Source organism: Schistocerca serialis, chromosome 1 (genome assembly GCF_023864345.2).
Source record: "Schistocerca serialis cubense isolate TAMUIC-IGC-003099 chromosome 1, iqSchSeri2.2, whole genome shotgun sequence".
Classification (NCBI taxonomy): domain Eukaryota; kingdom Metazoa; phylum Arthropoda; class Insecta; order Orthoptera; family Acrididae; genus Schistocerca; species Schistocerca serialis.
The window spans coordinates 156,855,033-156,877,327 of record NC_064638.1 but is presented as its reverse complement, the minus strand read 5'-3'; the positions used below and the strand labels follow the sequence as shown (position 1 = coordinate 156,877,327).

At 40.0% G+C, this 22,295-nt stretch overlaps 1 protein-coding gene across 1 annotated transcript; it reads left to right on the top strand.

The window, feature by feature from the left end:
• The first annotated feature begins 13,100 nt into the window (after positions 1 to 13,100).
• LOC126457459 (52 kDa repressor of the inhibitor of the protein kinase-like) lies at positions 13,101 to 13,886 on the top strand. Its single transcript, XM_050093786.1, has one exon. It carries the CDS (start codon positions 13,101 to 13,103, stop codon positions 13,884 to 13,886), a length of 786 nt encoding a protein of 261 aa, XP_049949743.1.
• Positions 13,887 to 22,295: the final 8,409 nt, after the last annotated feature.

Below are 22,295 nucleotides of genomic sequence, written 5' to 3'. Positions count from 1 at the left end.
GTGGGGCTCTATTCCTAGTCAGCACTGAACTCTTCGTCATATTATTTCTAGTTCAAACTTGCTCACATGTCACTGCTGGCGCAACAAACCCATACTTAATGTTTGTTTTCTCTAGAATATAACAGCGATAGGTGCCAGGTTGGAGTCCTGGGAAGGAAAAAATTACTGTTTCGTCTCGTCATTTCAGTTAAAACATCTAGCTACTGCCGAGAAAATGCAATATGTCACAGTTGATTGAGCTTCGATATCTATCCGATTAGGTTCTGGGTTCGAATCCCTGTCCAACACAAAGATTTACCCCACGGCATTTCAAATAAGTTACTTGTTAAGAAGCAATATTTAACATCTCTCGTAGTTCGTGAACAAGGACATTAGGTGCTGGGTAGGAATTCGGATCCATTAAAAATGTTTGCGTTATGTATTTTAAAGTTGGTATTTGCTAATTGATACTGTCTAAAATCGAGGTATATCACTCTCTGTATGCCTAATCAGGAATGACTGTTAGTTTCTGTCAGTCACGAAATCTTTGCTTAGTCTGCATGACTAAGCAATCCATATGCAGAACGAGACGGTTCGTTGTGTCATTTGAAGTTCATACATATTCTCAACTAGCTGCTCAAGAGTAACTTAAATTTTTAATGTCATTTTGTGTTAAATAATAAGTACGGTATGTTACTTTGAAGAGGAAATCATGAATACAACGAACTTACTACGTGCATTACCTATCTGACGTAGTAATGAGAGTGGTAACATTTCAGGTATGTCATTTATTGTAATAAATGTGAGCTTACAAGCCTTAAGGACAGTCTTACCTGTGATAAGGTGTTCCCTGATATTTTTAGTATCGTAATATTACTTTACATCTAGAGTTATTGCGATACAGAGTAGTGTTTTCTAGTGGTGACTTGTTGGAACCATTTTCAATAGTCAAATGACTGTACCCAGGAGCGATTAGAGGACATGCTAGACAGCTGCATTATGTGGGTTGTATGCAAATCAGGCGAAATGCAATTCAGGTCATTCGGATACTTTTGAGAATGACTGTACATCTGCTTCACCATCAAAGGACAATATGAGGGAAACTGCTCTGATAAAAACACTCATCAAAGAAGTTTTAGGTCACCTAGGTTCCGTGAGTACCACTTGAAAAAATATATCTACAGCTGTTATTGTAGACCTGCCCTTCCTGAAACCATGCTGAGAGCTTTTTAGTAAATTGTAATTGCAGAAAAGTGATTGAAGTTGATCAATAAGTAAGCTTTCAAATAACTTACTGAGTATTGATGGCAATGAAATAGGCCTATAATTTTGCACATTGGTAGTAATTCCATTTTTGTGCACTCACTACTGCATTCTCAGAAATATGGCTAAGATGTCATCCCAGCCACTGGATGTATTTGCTTTTAAGTTGTAAATGATTTTCAGGATTTCCAGTTCCATAACACACCTCAAGAAGAATGAATTACTGGCATTACTGGTATTTAATGCCTGCAGAGGGTCAATCACATCCTCCCTACTTATCTTATTAAATTGGTCAATGAAGCTCTCACATATTTCCTTAGGTTCAGTCAGGAATTTTTCACTGTCTCTAATTACTATGTTGTTGCACACTGCATTGTCACCTCCCCTGCTTTCCTTGTTTGCAATATACTCCACACTGTATTGCTAATATTATAATATTTGTTTTTCTTACTTCCTTGTTTACATCCAAGTTATAGGTCAGGTCATGCCGATGCAGGACAGTAGCAACAATCAAGTTTTTCTGCTTATTTTATTCAAGGAAATTCTGCAGAGCTTCAATGGAGACACCAGCTTCATTACTTCCCACATTATTCCCACCACTTACACAAACTATAAAATCATTGCTACACAGCAATTTAATTTTCAAATCAGCATCTTGTACAATGTTTTTTGTTCTTGTGCTGGGTGCCACAACACTGACCACTTGAAGATGTTTGCTTGAGTTATTTAGGATTTCAGCTAGATTTCTTCCATGGCTATATGAGAGTAAAATCACATTGTACTTTCATGTGTGTTTTGGAGTACCAGAATTATGGAGTTCATTGAAGGAGTCACGGACTGCATCGCCATGATTATGTTCGCGCTTTTCCTGTATTCCTTATTAACTGTCTGTTTTTGATTAGTTTTTGGGAGCTGATTACACTTCATTATGGTAGTTTTCAGAGATTCATTACAGTTTTTTTCTACTGAGGATCTGGTGTTGTATCTTATTTTCATATTTGTCACTCTGTTTGTTTCAAAATTACATTTACTAAGTTCGTTATCAAGTTATGTAAATTTACTGCCACCATTGCAACCACTTATTGAGAGTACACTATACATGTTTTTATCATCAAACTTTTGTTCATCTTCCGTGATTGATAATTTTTTTGCTTTTCAAGCACTTACTTGTTTCCAGTCTTGCAGTTAAGGCCTACTTGTTTGGAGGTCAGGAATTTGTGGCGTCTGTAGTTTTCACAGCACTGAATTTTCACTTGTTTGGTGGGTGTTTTTGCATCTTAATACATTCACTATGAACTGTAGACTTATTAAGCGCTTATTTAACTTCCGAATTTCTCAACTACAATCACTACAAAATTGCTTTTTCACCACTTCACTGTAACGTCTGCTCACTTTATCAACACATATATCTTCACATGACACCATCTTGAAGGCAAGATTCTGTAATTCTGGAATGCCAAAAATTGTTCACTAGCCACAAATGTAACAATGATTCAAAGTTTTTCTTGTTTTGGGTGCCTGAAATTCAGTTTTCGTAACAGTTTACCATGCCTTGGATGGTAAGAACTGCAGGAATATCACTTGTGAAGGCTGATTTTTTTGGTACAGACTGTTCTCCTCTCTTATTCTGACTGATTCTATGCAAAGATGACATATTAATATGGAGCTCTTCAGTACTGTGACAGTGCCCCTGCTGTCACCAAAACAATTTATACAGGGTGTTACAAAAAGGTACGGCCAAACTTTCAGGAAACATTCCTCACACACAAAGAAAGAAAATGTGTTATGTGGACATGGGTCCGGAAACGCTTACTTTCCATGTTAGAGCTCATTTTATTACTTCTCTTCAAATCACATTAATCATGGAATGGAAACACACAGCAACAGAACGTAGCAGCGTGGCTTCAAACACTTTGTTACAAGAATTGTTCAAAATGTCCTCCGTTAGCGAGGATACATGCATCCACCCTCCGTCGCATGGAATCCTTGATGCGCTGATGCAGCCCTGGAGAATGGCGTATTGTATCACAGCCAAGCACGAAGAGTCTCTACATTTGGTACCAGGGTTGTGTAGACAAGAGCTTTCAAATGCCCCAATAAATGAAAGTCACGAGGGTTGAGGTTAGGAGAGCGTGGAGGTCATGGAATTGGTCCGCCTCTACTGATCCATCGGTCACCAAATCTGTTGTTGAGAAGCGTACGAACACTTCAACTGAAATGTGCAAGAGCTCCATCGTGCATGAACCACATGTTGTGTCGTACTTGTAAAGGCACTTGTTCTAGCAGCACAGTTCGAGTATCCTGTATGAAATCATAATAATGTGCTCCATTGAGCTTAGGTGGAACAACATGGGGCCCAATCAAGGCATCACCAACAATGACTGCCCAAATGTTCACAGAAAATCTGTGTTGTTGACGTGATTGCACAATTGCGTGCACATTCTCGTCAGCCCACATATGTTGATTGTGAAAATTTACAATTTGATCACATTGGAATGAAGCCTCATCCGTAAAGAGAACATTTGCACTGACATGAGGATTGACACATTGTGGGATGAACCATTTGCAGAAGTGTACCCGTGGAGGCCGATCAGCTGCTGATAGTGCCTACACACGCTGTACATGGTACGGAAACAACTGGTTCTCCCGTAGCACTCTCCATACAGTGACGTCGTCAACGTTACCTTGTACAGCAGCAACTTCTCTGATGCTGACATTAGGGTTATCCTCAACTGCACGAAGAATTGCCTCGTCCATTGCAGGTGTCCTCATCGTTCTAGGTCTTCCCCAGTCACGAGTCATAGGCTGATATGTTCCGTGCTCCCTAAGACGCCGATCAATTACTTCGAACGTCTTCCTGTCGGGACACCTTCGTTCTGGAAATCTGTCTCGATACAAACGTACCGCACCACGGCTATTGCCCCATGATAATCCATACATCAAATGGACATCTGCCAACTCCACATTTGTAAACATTGCACTGACTGCAAAACCACGTTCATGATGAACACTAACCTGTTGATGATACATACTGATTTGCTTGATGCTAGTACTGTGGAGCAATGAGTCGCATGTCAACACAAGCACCGAAGTCAACATTACCTTCCTTCAATTGGGCCAACTGGTAGTGAATCGAGAAAGTATAGTACATACTGACGAAACTAAAATGAGCTCTAACATGGAAATTAAGCTTTTCCGGACACATGTTCACATAACATCTTTTCTTTATTTGTGTGTGAGGAATGTTTCCTGAAAGTTTGGCCGTACCTTTTTGTAACACCCTGTATACATAATCTCTTACACTTATCTATCCAATGCAGCTCCAAACTTTTCAGTAGTAACATCTTTGCTACCTCACCTAGCAGCATTCTCCAATGAACTACTCTCAGAAGTACTTTCAAATTACTCACCATTACCAATGTCAATTTCATCTGAACTTGAAATTCCTTACAGAGTTCAGATGATGATGAAAGTAGAATAGTGCAAGATGCAGAAGTAGATGCTGTGCAATTTTGTTCCTCTTGACTTTTCTCTTCTTCCAATTTTCTCTGCCTCACTCATTTTTCTTTATGCACAAGTATTCAGTCTACTGCTACAAGTTAGGCTTTATGCTCTGGCTTTTTCTGTTGAAGTAAAACCATCTTGTCTTCTTCCAACTTGATTATCTGTAGAGCATGGGAATGTGCAGTATCAAATAAACTGTACAAATTATTTGTAAACTACTTTTCACAGCACTCAAATATGTCTTGAGATGATTTTGCAATTTTCTCCAACCCAAATTGAAGATTATAACTTTTTGTGAATAATGCTGAATACCTCTTGCCAAAATTCTTGTTCTCCTCCAAAATATATGCACTTGGGAACCACAAGATCAGCACTTCCATTAATAGTCAACTGTACTTATTGTATGTTATAAAAAACTTCTCTATGTAATGGTTATTTGGCATTTTATATTTCACACTAACAACACATGTCTCTTGGCACCACATAATTGTTGTGACATCTTAAACAGAGACTGTAAAATACATGTGATACAATCAGAAACAAATAAATAACTGACTGCACTGGACATACACACACTCTGGCATAGGTTACAGTGCTTCTATTGCAACAGAATTTTGAGCAGATGTGTTTTAGAGTCACATGAACAATACAGGATGGAGAACACACAAAAATATTAAAGTCAGATAATATGGGACACCTTAACTGATACATTCCATAATAGATGAACACTGTTTACAAGTTCTCAAAAGATTCCATCACACAAGTGACCACTGAAATCATGACATCACCACAACACACATAACAAAACAGCACATTCTGCTTTGTGTACTAGTGATTAAGTGTTACATGCAGGTCCAGTGAAGTTACAGCAGTGGGATCACATCAGAAACCTCTGCTTCATACACTTAAATTGGGTATACAGTGGGATGAAACTACTGCTGATATAAATAGGACTCAAAACTCACAGCCTCCATCTTTGGCATCAGGGGCTATATTTTTAAGTGGACTGGCACAGCCTCATACTAGCAGTATTGTACTGTAGCTGATGCTGTAACTTGCTACTTGACTAACCATGCTGGCAGTGCCACCATTGGGCCTGTACTGTAAGTTCACAATTTTCCCAGCAGACTATAATACTGTGGCTGACTGACCTGTGTGACTATCAGTTGCAGTCACATCGTGAACATCTTTCAGGTAAAGAATAATTGAACACTGCAGTCCCTCAAGGGAATGTGTTAGGCCCAATAATGTTTCTCATTTATGAAGCTAGTGTGAAAAATTTGGAGTCATTACCACATACTAGAGCTAGTGCAGCGATGATCCCACATAATAATAGGTCATCCTTAATGGGTAAATAATGATGTGTAAGTGCTCTTGGGCAGAGATTCATGGTACAGATGTCTTCCTTAGCCCAATCATCAAACAGCAGAAAAAGTTAACTAGGCGAAAGAAATTGTGTAGTCACAAATTTTTGCACAGTGCTACAGGGGAGTGTCATGAACAACATACGAAAAATCCCGACTAGTGGGATGTCATGGAGGAGGAATTGTTGAAATGTCACTTTTTGTTGTTGTTACTGAATAGCTCAAAAAATAATATATATTAAATTTCCTGCAGAAAAAGTTCTATTTATTTTCCTCCATACCTGTAGTTTCCAGGTCACAGTGGACAGAAAAACTGCACATTGTCAAAATAATTGTTTTAGCAGTATAAAATCAATGTTTATTTTTAAATGAAGTGGGTTGATTACACATATTAAATGTATGTATCACATCTAAGTGCAGTAGAGCTGTATTAATGGACGTATTGAGTTCTGTGGGTGTAACCAGGGAAAGGGGGAATGTATGGAGTAGAAATGCGAGGGATGGTAGGTTGCCAGATTGTGTTTAGGAGCTTCCTTCCTTGAAAAGTATGCATCAACTCAGCACTAAGCAGGTTATTCCCCATTCCATTTACCTCACAATCAAATACAGGGTGTTCCACAAAGTTATGATTACTCTCCCCAGTGCCCAGACATATTCGGGGGATCTTTATTTTACAACAAATGCATTAACACTGAACGGAATGCAGATATGAGTTATAGTAACACTAACACAAGAAATGTATATGGACCTAATCTACATAAATATCTGCACACTGTTCTACACTGCTAGAGAGGAAATTGATTCTTAGTCACCCTTTACAGCAGCTGTAGTTTTCTTCTGGGAAAGACGATATTCTTGACTGTGAGCACTGCTTGAGTTGGAGTTTACAGACAGACAATACCTCCCCAGCATTTCCTGTTGACTTCTCATATGTGAGTAGACAAAATAACTTTCACTAAGCTCGTGTTTATATAGTGGATTTACCTTCAGTTTATCAAGTGAGTACTTACTCACAGTTGTTAAGTCAGCTATTATGTGAAACAATTCAACAGCTTGAACTGTCAACTCTCTATCACATTGAAGAGCCTGTCCCAAGCGTAATGTGCTATCCACATATTGATTTTATTGTATCAACTTTAACTGTCTGGAATACTTTTCAAAGCCTGAGGGGTATAAAATACATCACCCTAGCCTCCGCACTCCCAACATCTGAACTGACTCAGAGGAGTAAACTATACCCTTCTACAATAGAAGTGGTAGGTCATGTGTGTTATAGAATTTCAGATACTTCAACAGATACTGAGGTGACAAAAGTCATGGGATAGCAATATATACGTATACAGATGGCAGCAGTATTCTCTACGCAAGGGCATAAAAGGGCAGTTCATTGGCAGAGCTGTCATTTGTCCTCAGGAAATTCCTGTGAAACAGTATATCATGTGATTATGGTCACACAATGGGAATTAAAAGCCTTTGAATGTGGAATGGCAGTTGGAATTAGACACAGCGGACATTCCATTTTCAAAATCAATATTCCATGATCCATGGTATCAAGAGTGTGCAGAGAATACCAAATTTCCAGCATTACCTCTCACTACAAACAGCGTAGTGGCCAGTAGCTTCCACTTAACAACCAAGAGAGCATCATTCACATAGAGATGCCACTGTTAACAGACTAACAACATTGTATGAAATGACTGCACAAATCAAAGTGGGACATACAACAAATGAATCCAATAGGTCAGTGTGATGAAATCTGCAATTAATGGACTATGGCAGCAGATGATTGATGCAAGTGCCTTTGCTAACAACACAAAATCACCTGCAGTGCCTCTGCTGCACTCGTGACCATGTTGGTTCGAGCCCAGATGGCTAGAAAACTGTTGCCCAGTCAGATGATTCCTGATTTCTGTAGGTAAGACCTGAGTGTGTCACAGACCCTATGAAACAATAGACCCCAAGTTGTCAAGAACTGTGGAAGCTAGTGGAAGCTCCATAATGCTGTAGGCTGTGTTTATAGATAACAGACTAGGTCTTCTGGTCCAAACTGATCACTAACTAAAAATGGTTATGTTTGGCTACTTGGAGACCTTCTGAAGCCATTCATGGACTTCATCTACCCAAATAATGATGGAATTTTTATGGAGGACAATGTGAAATTTCACCGGGCCACAAGTGATCATGACTGGTTTGAAGAACATTCTGGACAATTCAAGTGAATGATGTGCCCTTCCAGATCGCCCATCATGAATCCTATCAAACATTTATGTGATATAACTGAGAGGTCAGTTCAGGCACAAAATCCTGCAGTGGCAATGCTTTCACGGTTATGGATAGAGGCTGAATGTCTCAGTATTTCTGCAGGGGACTTCCAATGACTGGTTAAGTCCTTGTCACTTCAAGTGGCTGCACTATGCCAGGCAAAATGAGATCCAACATGATATCAGGAAGTATCCCATGACTTTTGTCACCTCAGTGTAAGTCAAGCAATCGATTATAGTAGGTTATTGTTCTAGATTGTAACATATCAGGTCCATTCAATCATACATATCCACATTTATCTTGAAGACAAACCATGAATGTGTGGTTAGTGACACCACTTAGTGCAACCGGCTATATATGTGCCAACAATTCCTGTGTGGAAAATATTTGTGCAGAAACCCATTAACATAATTAATCACATGAGAAGCACAATAACATTCAGGTGTTTCATTAATTCACCACCAAACGACTACAATACAATTACACAGCTTCACAATACACTGCCCACAACAGACAGCAACAGCTGTCACATTTACCAATACAATTCCTTTCCCACTGACCCTACACAGGACACTAACAACAGCACATTTACAAATTAAATACTCCTCAGTCACTGTTTAAAGGAATGTATTTTACATAAAAGCTTGCTTAACACCTGAAAGGAACTCTACTATCTAGAAACAAGCTCAATGAAGTTATTTTGTCAATTCATATAGGAAAACTGGACAGGAAATGCTTTTGAGGTATAGTCTGTACGTAAACTGAAAATCGAGCGGAGCCCATAGCTAAGAAAATCACCTTTCCCATAAGAACACCACAGCAGCTGTACAGGATGGCTAAGAATCTATTTCACTTCTGGCAGTGTAGAACAGTGGTCAGATATTTACATAGATTATAGCAACATACCTTCCCTCACACTCCATTCTGCACCCATGGAACACAATTTATCCCATACTATGGCTCTACCATACATAGATGTCATATACACATTTTGTAATTGTTTTTAATCCACTTTACTTAAAAAATAAACATTACTTTTGTACTGTTAAAAAAATATTTTTGACAGTCTGCAAAAATATTCTGCAGGAAATTCCAGGTAGTTTCATTTTGTACTTCGAAAAATTTTCAATAGGTTCCACAGTTTCTAAGCTATTTGAGAAAAACATGAGGAGAATGTGACTTTTTGGCACCCCTTCCCCCTCACATACCACACTCAGGGATTTTGGTATGTTGTTCATGACATCCCCATGTAGCGCCATGCAAAAACCTGCAACTACACAGTTTGTGGAGGATGGAAAATACTGAAATAAAGAAATGTATGAAACCAAAGGAAACTCATACTGATTTTCTGGGCATACTGGAGGACTCTGCTCCTTCATATTCAGTGGTCATCAAGTGAACAAATAAGTTTAAATTTGGTCAGGAAAACTCTGATGATAATTTACTTAGTCATCAGCCAAGATATGCCACTAACCCAGAAATAAATGCAGATGCCACTATCCCAGAAGTAACTGCAGAAGTGCATAAAATTGTCTTGGAGGAATGGAAACTGAAAATGCGTGAAACTGCTGAAGCTACAAGTATGTCATCTGAATGTCATCACATTTTAACAGTGGAATTGAATATGAGAAAACTGTGTGCTAGATTGCTGCCGTGACTCTTAACACAGGATCAGAAATGCAACAGAATGGAAATGTGTGAACAATGTTTGACCTCTTTTCAGAGCAACCAACATGGATATTGTTTCAGTTTGTAACCACAGATGAACATTGGGTCCATTACTATAACACACAGACAAAAGAAAAGTCATAGCACTGGAAACATGATGATTCAACACAACTGAAGAAATCAAAGTATTGTGTTTCTGTGGTCTCCTACAATGCTACCAATCCAAATTGTCACACTGCTATGTCATTGCTCCAGTCCCATAGGAACACTAGCAGAGAACTTCACCTTCCTGCAGAAAGCAGGCTAGATTTGAGGGCATGCACAAGAGGGTAGAGGCCACCATGTAAATGGATCTTTTGGTATATCTGCAGTGTCATTTTCCTCAACCAATCTGAGCCCACATTGCCAGACCTATAGGTGTCTAGTAGTCATCTACCACCTGGGTATCACTGCCCACACCCAGCAAGCAGCATTCAGTTCTGTCTCTGCTAGCAGAAGCAGAAATTCACCAGCACCATGTCACCACCCAGACTTGATACCGTCCTTGCAATCTGGAACCAATGCACATCGTGACCTGCTGCTCCAGCTGTGAAGTCTGAGACATAGACTCCTGGTATTGCTCATGACATGGGATTTTAATTTTCTGCCTACTGTGCAATCTAAGAAGGATAGTCTCACACAAATATTTATTTGTGTTGTTTTCCTGAGAACTTTAAGTTGTCCAAGAAGTCTTCCCTTTATTGTCAAGAAGGATTTTTCCTATTTGTTTTGAAATGCCAACAGAGTGCAGAACTTACATTTGTGAAGAAAAATTGATTGTGTCAACAAATTGATTCACGAGTATAATCACTTACTTACTGGAAAATTGCCCCAAGTTGGGACTCTTCATTTTCAAGAATATCACATAACTGTTAAAGATAGGGCTCCTGTGTTATTGTCACTATGTCATTGGCAGGTGTGCCTTTACCCATCTGATCCACCTTCAACAGATGTAGAGGGCCAACAGGGCTCTTCTGGTGAAGCTCATGGGTCGGCTGCACTTGTCACTGAAGGTTTCAAAGCACAGTGACACAACCCTCAACCCCAACCAGGGGTTCCCACAGCCACTGCCTCCCTTCTGTGTGTTTTACCACAAAGTGAAGCCATGGTTGTGATACCTAATGCAGATGGAACAACCTTTCTTCCTCCACAGACTGACAGGTGACACTCGGCAAAACACTTATCATCGGACAAAGCCAGCCCCTTTGTATACCAGCTTATCCAACAGCTGCATCCTGAGGCTGGTCCAGACTCTGTTTTCTATGACATTCAGAAGTCCAGTGTCTCTGACTGTTTTGATTCCAATGTTGATGTGGCTGTGGCCAACCGCAGTTTTATTAATTGTCACAGTCTGTCTCATGAATCTTATCAGTAGAGGATTATGCGATTCCGGGGACACTTTCATGATTGGCATTTCCAGTGTAAACATTCATGTTTCCTCCCTTGTGCGTGAGGCTCTCCATCACAATTTCCTCAAACGTAAGGCTACCTCCCTTGAGTCTTTTATTCTTTCAAATTTCAATTAATGGTTAACAATTGTCAGATGCTAACTTAAATTAGCGTATTGTATTATGTTCCTTTTTGTTTGCTGAAGAAGTGTTCAAGGGTACTGTGTGGCCACTAATATCGCTACTTGTCTGTAGAAGCAGGCAATATTTGTCATTGAACCTACTGTCAACGAACATGATCTAGCAGGGTGTGGCTTGAGCTACCTACATTTCCGGAACGTTCTAGATGAGTCTTGCTATGTTCTAATAGGAACGTTTCCCATAAATACTTCCACATCCATCGCAAGAAACTGCTCCAAACGATCGCGTGAACCTCAAAGTCGCTGGTTTGTGGTCTAATGGACACCACACTGTTTCATTGTTCAACCAAAACCCCTCCCTCCCTCCCACCACCGTGATACAATTTCAGCTTCTGTTCTTTAGTCATCGCTCAGCTAGGTTCAGCATCACATCATGTTAAGGGTTGTGTAAATTCAATGTGACTTGTAAACGGACAGTGATTTGCATAGACGTTTGTGCGTTGTGAATGTAAAAGTGCAGCGTATACAGTGGCAAAATGACAGATATACATAAGTTTTTTGTACCTCAGAAGTGAATTAAAACTACAAATGAAAGTGGAGGTGTTGAAGAAGAGAGTGTCTATGATGAGGTATCACAGGAAATTGGTAAATCAAACGCAACCATCACTATTAAAAATTCCAGTAGTTGTGCTAATGGAGAAAATAAAAAGATGAAGCCAGTACCTCTGCTGGCTTCAAGTGCATTGATGAAAAGGGTAGCAGTATCCTGGTCAATATTCCCAATGTCTGAAATTACATTGAAAAAAAGGATATTGAAAATTGCCTAAAGTATAGGATTTTATTGAATCCATGGCAACCTGAAAAAAGTTATAATTTTAAGAATGACATAGACAGCACAAAAAGAACATTTCAACCAGACTAGCTGTCATTATATCCATGGCTGGTCTATTCTAAAGCAGTTAAAGGCGCCCTCTGCAAGTTTTTTGTGCTTTTCAGCCCACGCATAACGCATAGTAGTCATCACGGTACATTCATAAGCCGCCCATTCACAAATTTCAAAAAGTTCCATGAATGTGCAAAAATGCATATGAATTCCAAGTGGCATAAAGATGTAAGAAAAGTCAAATAATTTCATTAGTGTTGTGACAAACAAAACTAAAAGTGTGGAAGAACTCGCCAACGAGAATCTTCCGAAATTAGTACAAACTAATCGTGCAAAGTTAAAATCAATTGTTTCTTGTGTATTGTTTTGTGCATTACATGACTTACCTTTAAGAGGAGAAACAAATTCAAATGCTGTATTTGATGATTTGTTACAATTTAGATTACAGTCAGGTGACGAAACACTGTGGAACCGTTGTGAGGGTGCACCTAAGAATGCTACCTATGTTTCTCATAGAACCCAAAATGATTTATGTGCCAAAGTACTAAGAAATGATTTGATTAATACCATCAATAACAGAGAATCATTTTCAGTTTTGGCAGACAAATCAATGGATATTGCAGGCACAGAACAACTTTCTCTTTCTGCGCGTTATTTTGACCATGCAACTAATGTTGTCAGAGAAGACTTCCTTGGATTTACACCATTAGCAAGGCTAGATGTAATACATATCTCCAACACAATAATATCTACTTTATCTGCTTGGGAATTAAATCTAGATAAAATGGTAGGACAAGGCTATGACGAGTGCAGTATGATGGCCGGTAAAATTGGCAGAGTACAGAAGATAATTGCTGAGAAATATCCCAAGGCTCACTTCTATCGTTGTGCTAGCCATAGACTTAATTTAGTTGTGAATGATTTGAACACCTTACCAGAGGTTAGAAATGCCATTGGTACTATCAAAGAAGGAATTTCTTTTTTCCGGGGGAGCAAGCAAAGGAAAGTCCTAGTTGGGAACCTTCAAAAACTGTGTGAGACACGCTGGTCTGAGAAGCATAAGTCTATAAGGAAATTTAATGATAAGTTTTTAGAAATTGTTGAAGCATTACCAATTTTACATAAAGAAGGAGATCGTGAAACTAGTCAGAAAGTCTGGCAACTTTACTGCACACTTACTTCTCCAACATTTATTCTTACATTAAAAGTCATAGCAAAATATTCAGCCAAACTAGAACCTGTCACCAATATCCTACAATCAGTAAACATTAACTTGTTAGAAGTTTCAGAACACATTCAACGAATTGTAAAAATGTTATTGGATGACAGAGAAAATGTGGAAGCTGAATTTGAAATGATAATGAAAAGTGCTGAAAGCAACTATAGTGCACTGTGAATAGATGTCACTGGCATTTGACAACTGTGAGTGTTCCACGACAAGTGCGTCATTCAAGTCATCCATCAGTTTCTGTCACTGAGTACTACAGAAAACCTCTCTTTATTCCATATTTGGATTCCCTAGTCCAGTCCTTGCAAGAACGGTTTTCAGAAGATAACAAGGCATCTTTTGAGATTTTCTGCTTGCACCCAAAGGTAATGAAATCCCAAAGCAACCTAGATATGAAAAGGATAATTGAAAATATCACAAGATTTTATGGCGATCTTTTAGATAACTTCACTGAAGAAGCATGGACATGGATCAGTATGTGGAAATGCAATAAAGTAACTGAAGGAGATATTGCTCAATTAAGCCTGACTGATATACTGGACAAAGCCAAATTCATGCCCGCTGTAGCTTCAGCCTTGAAGATAGCCCTTAGCTTACTGGCAACCACCTGCTCTGCGGAAAGATCGTTCAGGTACTTAATTAACACAGTAACATTTATCTGATTGTAATTGCTTAATTAGAAAGACTTTGAAACAATTTCTTAAGTCAGATGAAACATTTCTTCTAATTATTTTTAAATCTTGTTTGAAATATTATCACAATAGAGTAATTGAAGAAGGTTACACTGCATGAATTAGTATAGGCCTACGTCATGTTTGTTTGCAGCACTCACAGGAGTGTGAAAATGTGGCTACGAACTACTATGGCAAATAATCGACTCAGTTGTTTGTGTATGGTGTCAGTTCATCGTGATAAAATAAAATCAGAGGAGGAGTCCTTTATCGAAAAAGTGGTAGATAGTTATGGGAAGGACCCGAGACGAATTCAATTTCTGTTTAAGTAATGCAGGTATGTGAGTAGTCAAGTTTTGCACATTATTAGTAACAGAACTGATTTCCACAATCGTATGCCTTCTTTTGTTCTTAATATTAAATTTACAACAGTATTTCAAACTACATTAATATGTTTGTAACAATAAAACAGCCACATCATCCTTACAACCAAAGTTCAAAATATTTGTTAAGACATGAATCTGTTATGGGTTGTGGAAATTGTTGTGTACATTTAGTTTTTACTTCACAAAATAGAAAGTAAAGCCCTGTTTTTTTCACTTTTCAGGGAACTAACAGAGAAAAGTGCAAATAGCAAGAAAATGTGTTAAGGCAGGCAAAAATGAACGATTTATTCTTACTTAAAAAGAGAAAATAATTTATTTTTACCTATTTAACAATCTGAAATTGTTATTATTTATTTTAAGCACCTATTAACATCTCTCAGCAGTGGTGCACTTACTGACATGGCGATGTGCCTCAAAATGTCCATTTACAAGAGCAATTCAGAATATTCCCACAACATTAACTCTTAAAATGAGACACCTTAACAGCAAATGTGTGAGAAACAGCGAATTCATCTAAAACCGATGTGGCTGACACTAGGGCGTCTGCCTGTAAGAATACAGCATAGCACACGAATCTAAACTTTGCAGAGCTGCCAAATTTTATTCGGAAATGCATTTCCAGTTTTATTTGTCTCCTCTCTATGACCATGTGGAGTCACCACACTGGGACCAAGTTTGAAACATTTGCCAGTTGCCATTTACTTCAGTATTGCAAGCAATGGTACACCATTAACCATCCAGGCATTTGATCAATATGGCATATTGTAGAGAAATGGTAACTAAGAAGCGACTGATGATTAATGAGACAATAATGGCTTGCTTGTGATAGTTTCATAATGACTTACAAATGAGTGGTCTCAATCCCTTAGGAGTCACAAGGGCACCTGTGTTTCCAGGCTTCGTTTCTATAATATATCCCGGATGTGCCAGTTTCCAAACATACAGGAAAGATAAAAACTGATTTTCAGTGTCTTGAAGGCCTGGTCAGACACAACGCCACAGTCTGCCTGTGCAGGCCAGGCACAGCGGATGACCAGGGCAAGGAACACCAGAGAGGCAAAAGTGGTTGCTGCTGCAGCAGCTGTCACACTGTGGAAAAAGACAGAACCTCATCACATAGCAGCCTGCCTCACGCCGTTGCTGTCAAATGCACCAGCAAATGCAAACAGCCGCTCCAGGCTGTTGCAAATCTGTTTGTGTTGAAACTCGACGTCAGCTGGTGCGGCGAGCCAGCTAGAGTCGCGCTCTGTGTGACCAACACCTATATGCAACAACGATGCGGCCTTTCCGTTGCCGTTGTTGTTCAAGGCCGCAGGTCGGACCACCAGGCCATGATCTTTCTGACCAGGTCTTTAAGGCCGGTTGCACTCACAGCAGATATTTTCCGCCAGGTCAATTGACAGTCACTATTGTCAGAAGACCAGTGTTTACACACATGGCAGTAAAATCACCGTCTCCACCCCACAAGTCAGCAGATTAAAGGCAATGTACTTTCATCATCAAACCCATTCATTTAATTTTAGTGTGTTACGTAAATTATTCATTGTTTTTAAACATACAGTGTTTTTTAAATGAACAGACAGTAAAATCTAAGTATTGTTATTGTGTCGACTAATGAAAAGGAGAAGGAAAAACCAAACAATTTGGGATCATCATCCAATTAATTTAAGAAGAGGGGAGGATGGAGCTTTCTAAACATTGTTTGAAGGGAAGAATGACAAGATATACTTCAATTACTTCCGAATGTCGAATTTTTAATAAGCAGGAAAACAAGTAGTTCAGAGAGAAAAAGCTTAGGACAGAATCAAACGAAAATGGCGGCGAAATGTACAGTCTACTAATGTTAAAACAGCTTTTACTATATTTATAATGTTAGTTTTCTATGTTCATAACTCTGGAATGGTATTAAAAGTGCATCAGTATTTCTAAATTGCATATAAGGGTAAAACATCTGGCTCACCATAAAATGACAAATGCTCTTCAGAGAACAATTTTAATTCAGTAAGTATATTAGAATGTGTAAGCCTATTCCAAAATAGAGCTGTATCACATGAAAGAATTGTTTTTAGTTAGTACACTACGCAGCTGCAGAACACTATTGTTAAGTGCATAAAAGAAGCTTTCACAGTCGTGTAAGTGAATTTGACCAAGTTTACACAGTTGACTGTAGTGAACCATTTTTTCCTGCACTGTTAATTTAAATCCAACTGCGTTCACTGCATGAGCAGTGTTTTTAAGCGCTTAAAAAATTATTAGTGCTAAGAAAACAATTTATTGGCAGAATACGGGTCAGAAACACATCTGCAGCATTTTCAGTGTCATGGTCCACTCTTAGTCAGTAGTGGACTCTTACCCTATCCCCTAAGCTAAGGAGATTTTGTCTCAACTGGGTGCTAGCAAGATTTATGCAAAAACTGATCTTTGTGACACATACCTGCAAATTCCTTTGGTGGCAGCCTCCAGGACATTTTGGTTATCAATATCCCATTTGGTCTTTTACAATACAATCAGCTCCCCTTCAGTATCATCAGTGTATTAGTAATTTTCCAGCATTATCTTGAACAACTGTTGCTGTATGTTACCCAGGCTGCCAACTACTTGGACAATATCCTGGTTACCAGTGCCTTTGTCTAAGACTTCTTACACAATCTGAATCTTTTGTTTGCAGTGTGTGGTCATGTGGGTCTTCATTGTAACAAGGACAAGCGTGACCTGTTAGTGCAATGAGTGGAATAACTTGGCCACATCCAAAGTGATTCCAGTATCTACCCTGTCATGCAGTCCATTGAGGTGATCCAGAAGCTACCTGTGCTTTGCCACAAGAATCAACTCGAATCTGTCTTAGGTCATTTCATTCTCCATGCAACTGCTGTCGCAGAGACTCTTCTTCACTTCCTCTGAATGAATGTCCAGTGCCTCTGGTCCCCTGAGTGTGGCAGGGTGTTCTGCTTATTAAATCAGATGCTCCTCAAGCCTACCTGCCTTATGACATATGATAGCTGTGTACACTCACTACTGATACCTCCAATTATGGTGTGGGAGCTGTTCTTTTCCAAGTGATCAATGAGATGGTGCAGCCGATTGCCTTTGTCTCTGAAAATAGTCTCAGAAACTATTTTGCCCAGTGTAATTATGGCCAAATCAAAAAATAAGCACTGGCCTTTATTTTTGGGTTCAGAAAGTCCAACGATTATGTCTATGGGCGCCCATGTACCCTCAGTATGTACCACAAGCCCCTGTTGCCCTTACTCTGGGTTTCAGCACCACACAGCCCACCGCCTCCAACACTGTGCCCTGTTCCTCTCTGTCTATTCCTATGAGACAATTTTGTGCTCCACCCTCCACCATACCAATGCTGACCTCCTTTCTCGGCTTTCACTAGGAGAGGACCCAGTGTTCAATACTGATGCAGAAGTCTACTGCCACCTTGACCGCTGTTGCTGCCGACATTGCACAGCTACCCCTGGATGTCAACCTTGTCTGACTCCATACTGCAGACAATCCAGTCTTCCACATCTCTTCCAGCACATCTTGCAAAGCTGGCCACCCAACACTAAGGCTGTGGCACACCCAGATCTTCAGGTGTTCTGGGATCAATGACAGGACCTCTCTTCCCGGGACAGCATTGTCCTGCTCCAGGGTGACAACAGCTGCACTTGAGTGGTTATTTGGCGGCTCTCTGCAATCGCATCCTCCAGTTGCTCCACAAACGGCACTGGTGGACTGTTCTTACCTAGTGACTGGCTCACCATCATGTCTATGAGACATGGATTCTACTGTTTGAGACTTGGTCACTGCTTGCTCCACCTGCCAGAGTTGGTGAGGGCCCCACCTCAGCATTACTTAACATGGCCTTCCACTGCCGGTCCGTGGTCCCACATTCATCTCGACTTCGAATACCCCATCCTTGACTCTATGTGGCTTACCATCATGCATGCTGGGTCCTGTTTTCTGTTTGTGGTCTGCAAGTCTTCCAATTTCTCTTCTCACACCATTTGGGCAATTACCCAGATTTTCGCACTAGAGGGCCTCCATAGATCTATTGTCACTGATAATGGGCTTCAGCTAACTTCCTCTGAATTTTCTGCCTTCTGTGCTGCTCACAGTGTTGCATTAATTCCCACTGTGCCTTTCCACCTTGCCTCTAATGGCACTGCTGAGCATTTTCTGCAGACTTTTAAATTTCAAATGTCTAAACTACATAAGTACCACTCCTCTCATGAGAATCTTCATCTTTTTCACAGATCATACTGAGGCACTCTGATGGAGGGCTCCTCTCTGGCAGAGAGACCCCATGGTTGCCATCTCCACTTTTCTCTGTTCATTCTCCACCCGAGAGACCATCCCCCTTCTGCTGTTCTTCCCACCAACATTGTTTGTCTCCCAGGGACCTGATGTGGGATATGAATTTTTTCTGTGGCTAGCCCCGGTGGCTGAAAACCACTGTTTCCCATCTTCTGAGGCAAGCTATGCTTCTCATCACACTCCTCAAGTGCTCCCAACTCTTACAGCACATCAACCAATACTGCCCCTGCCATGGATTTTGGCCTCCAACAGACTCTGCCATTCAGTTCTGTGTTTCAGATACAAAGGACTCTGAGTAGCTTGCTGCTCACCCAGCAGATGTGTTGCTTCCACCTTCCAGTGTGCCCAGCCAGACGATGCCTCAATTCACCATCCCAATGGATGTCAACACACCAGCAACTCCTACCTTGCCCTCTGGCAATGCTTCTGGCAGTGACGATGCCATTGTTTCTCACTCCAGTCTCTGCCCCTCTTGGTCTTTCTCGAGAACTGGGGAAGATATGGTGTGTTTCTGGGGCCTCCTACAAGCTGCCAACCCACAACATTACACAGTTATGCAGCTTCTTGCTCCAGTTCTGCAGGCACATTGGTCATAGTCAGCTGAACTGCGCCTGTCCTGCAGGAAGCAAGCTAGTTCTGAGGGCACGCACGAGAGCAGTAGACACCACCATGTATATGGATCTTTGGGTGCATCTACAGTCCATATTCCTCAGCCAGTTTGAGCACACATTGCCAGACCAATAGCTATCTAGTAGTCATCCACCACATGGGTGTAACTGCCTTCACCCAGCAAGCAACAGACAGTTCAATCTATGCCAGCAGTGGCAGAAGTTTCCCAGCACTATGTCACCGCCCAGACTTGATGATGCCCTTGCCACCAGGGACCAATGTGCATGATGACCTGCTGCTCCAGCTGTGAACTTTGAGGCTCAAACTCTTTGTATTGCTTATGAGATGGGACTTAATTTTTTTGCATACTGTGCATCCTAAGAAGAGAGGCACTTTTTTTGCAATAGAACTTTTCAGAGGATTGTCTCACATAAATATTTATTTACATTTTTTTCCGAGAACTTTAAGTTGTCCGAGAAGTCTTCCCTTTATTGTCAAGAAGGATTTTTCTTATTTGCTTTGAAATGCTAAAAGAGTGCGGGACTTGTGTTTGTAAACATAAATTGATTGTGTCAACAAACTGATTCATGAGTGTAATCACTTACTTACTGTAAAATTGTCCTAAGCCGTGAAACTTTACAAATACAGTAACGTCAGCTTGGTAGGTCATGGTGTTAGTTTCCGGATATGCAAAAGGAATTCTGTTGATATGTTACCTTTACTCAGGTGAAGCAATTACAGGATAATGTTACACTAACTTCCTGGACCAACTACAGCAAAAGATATAAAAATGAAGGCCAGGTTTGGCAGGAAAGAAAGTCATCATTCAACAATACAGTATGCGTACACACAAGTGTCAATGCCATGACAAAAATACATCAATTTAGATATGAATTGTTGCCAACCTCGCCTTATTTGGCTCCATCAAACATCCATCTCTTCCTCAAGCTCAGTATTTTCTATGATGGATAGAGATTGTCTTCAAATGAAGAAAAGACAGCCAGAGTTGACAGTGTTTTGCAGGCACAGAGGAATCTAATTTTTGAGTTGAGCTCAAGGTATTGGAATATCACTGGGCCACATGTATTAGTACAAAGAGAGCCTACACTGAAACATAAAAAAGTTACACTTGTGTGATTCATATCCTTCTATTCCACTCTAAGAACTTTTCGAACTACCTCATACATTACTGGCTTGCCACTACAGCCCACACAAGATGAAACAGTGTTACTTGCTGACAACAATAATATAATAATTACAAATAGGACACCAGAAATGTTAGGAGAAAGCTCACACAGCACTTATGTCAGTCCCCAACAGGTAACTCTTAATATAAAGGAGACTAATCACAAGAACTTCTATGTAAGTAGAAAACCTAATAGAAAAGCCTTGAAGTACAAAATGAGACCATAGAGGGAGTAGCTGTCCATAAATTTCTCAGTATCTATGTTGATCGACGATCAAAACAACATTTCATTTTATTATCCATGTTATATATGTACAGATTTTTCGAATTTTCTACCCAAGAGCAAGCTACGTGTAGCTGACCATGAGAGGAGCAGAAGACTTTGAGGTTGATAAAATGAGATTTTCACACTGCAGCAGAGTGTGCGCTGATATGAAACTTCCTGGCACATTAAAACTGTGTGCCGGACTGAGACTCAAACTCGGGACTTTTGCCATTTGTGGGCAAGTGCTCTACCATCACTGGTAGAAAGCAGATCATTCACAGACCAAATCAACACCTCGAGGATCATTACTGAGCAATCCTTAGAATACTGGTCTCCATTGTACCTGGCTTTTGCTGACTTTGAAAAAGCCTTTGATAGGGTGCAGCATGAAGCCATCTGGAAAACAATGCAGAGTTACAGAGTACCTCCAAAGATCATCAGTATCATGAAGACGATGTACAGAGAATATAATTGCCAGGTGAAACATGGTGGAAATCACTCTGAAACATTCATTTTAAATTTGGAGTAAGGCACTGCTGTTTTTCTGACATTAGATGGTGTCATGAAGAAGGTAACCCGAGAGAAAAGAAGAATTATACAGTGGACTCTATATGATTGCCTTGAGGACCTGGACTTTACAAACAACATCTGTCTCCTAACCCATGTTTTCAAGGATACGAGTGAGAATCAGAAGCTCAGAGAGCTGTATTATAAATAAACACAGCTAAGAGTAAAGAGCTTAGTATGAACACTAACAACAAGAACAAACTACCTGTGAAAGAAGAGGAGATTGAGCAGGTGGACAGCTTTTGTTGTCTATGAAGCATTGTTTCTAAATATGTTGGGGCAACTGAAGATGTCGAAAGTAGGATCCAAACTGCATCAGGATCCATTGCAAGTACTATGACAGTTAGGCAGGATGTGAGAAAACGTGAATTTCTTGGCTGAGTGGATGCTCATAAGCCACACATCACACCGGTAAATTCCAAATTACATCTCTTGGTATAAGGAGTATAAACACCGGATGATTCAACAGTGGAAAAATGTTGTTTGGAGTGACAAATCACACTACACAGTGTGGGAGTCTTATGACAGGGTGTGGGTATAGCAAATGCCCAATGAACTTCATTTGCCAGTGTGTCGAGTGCCAACAGT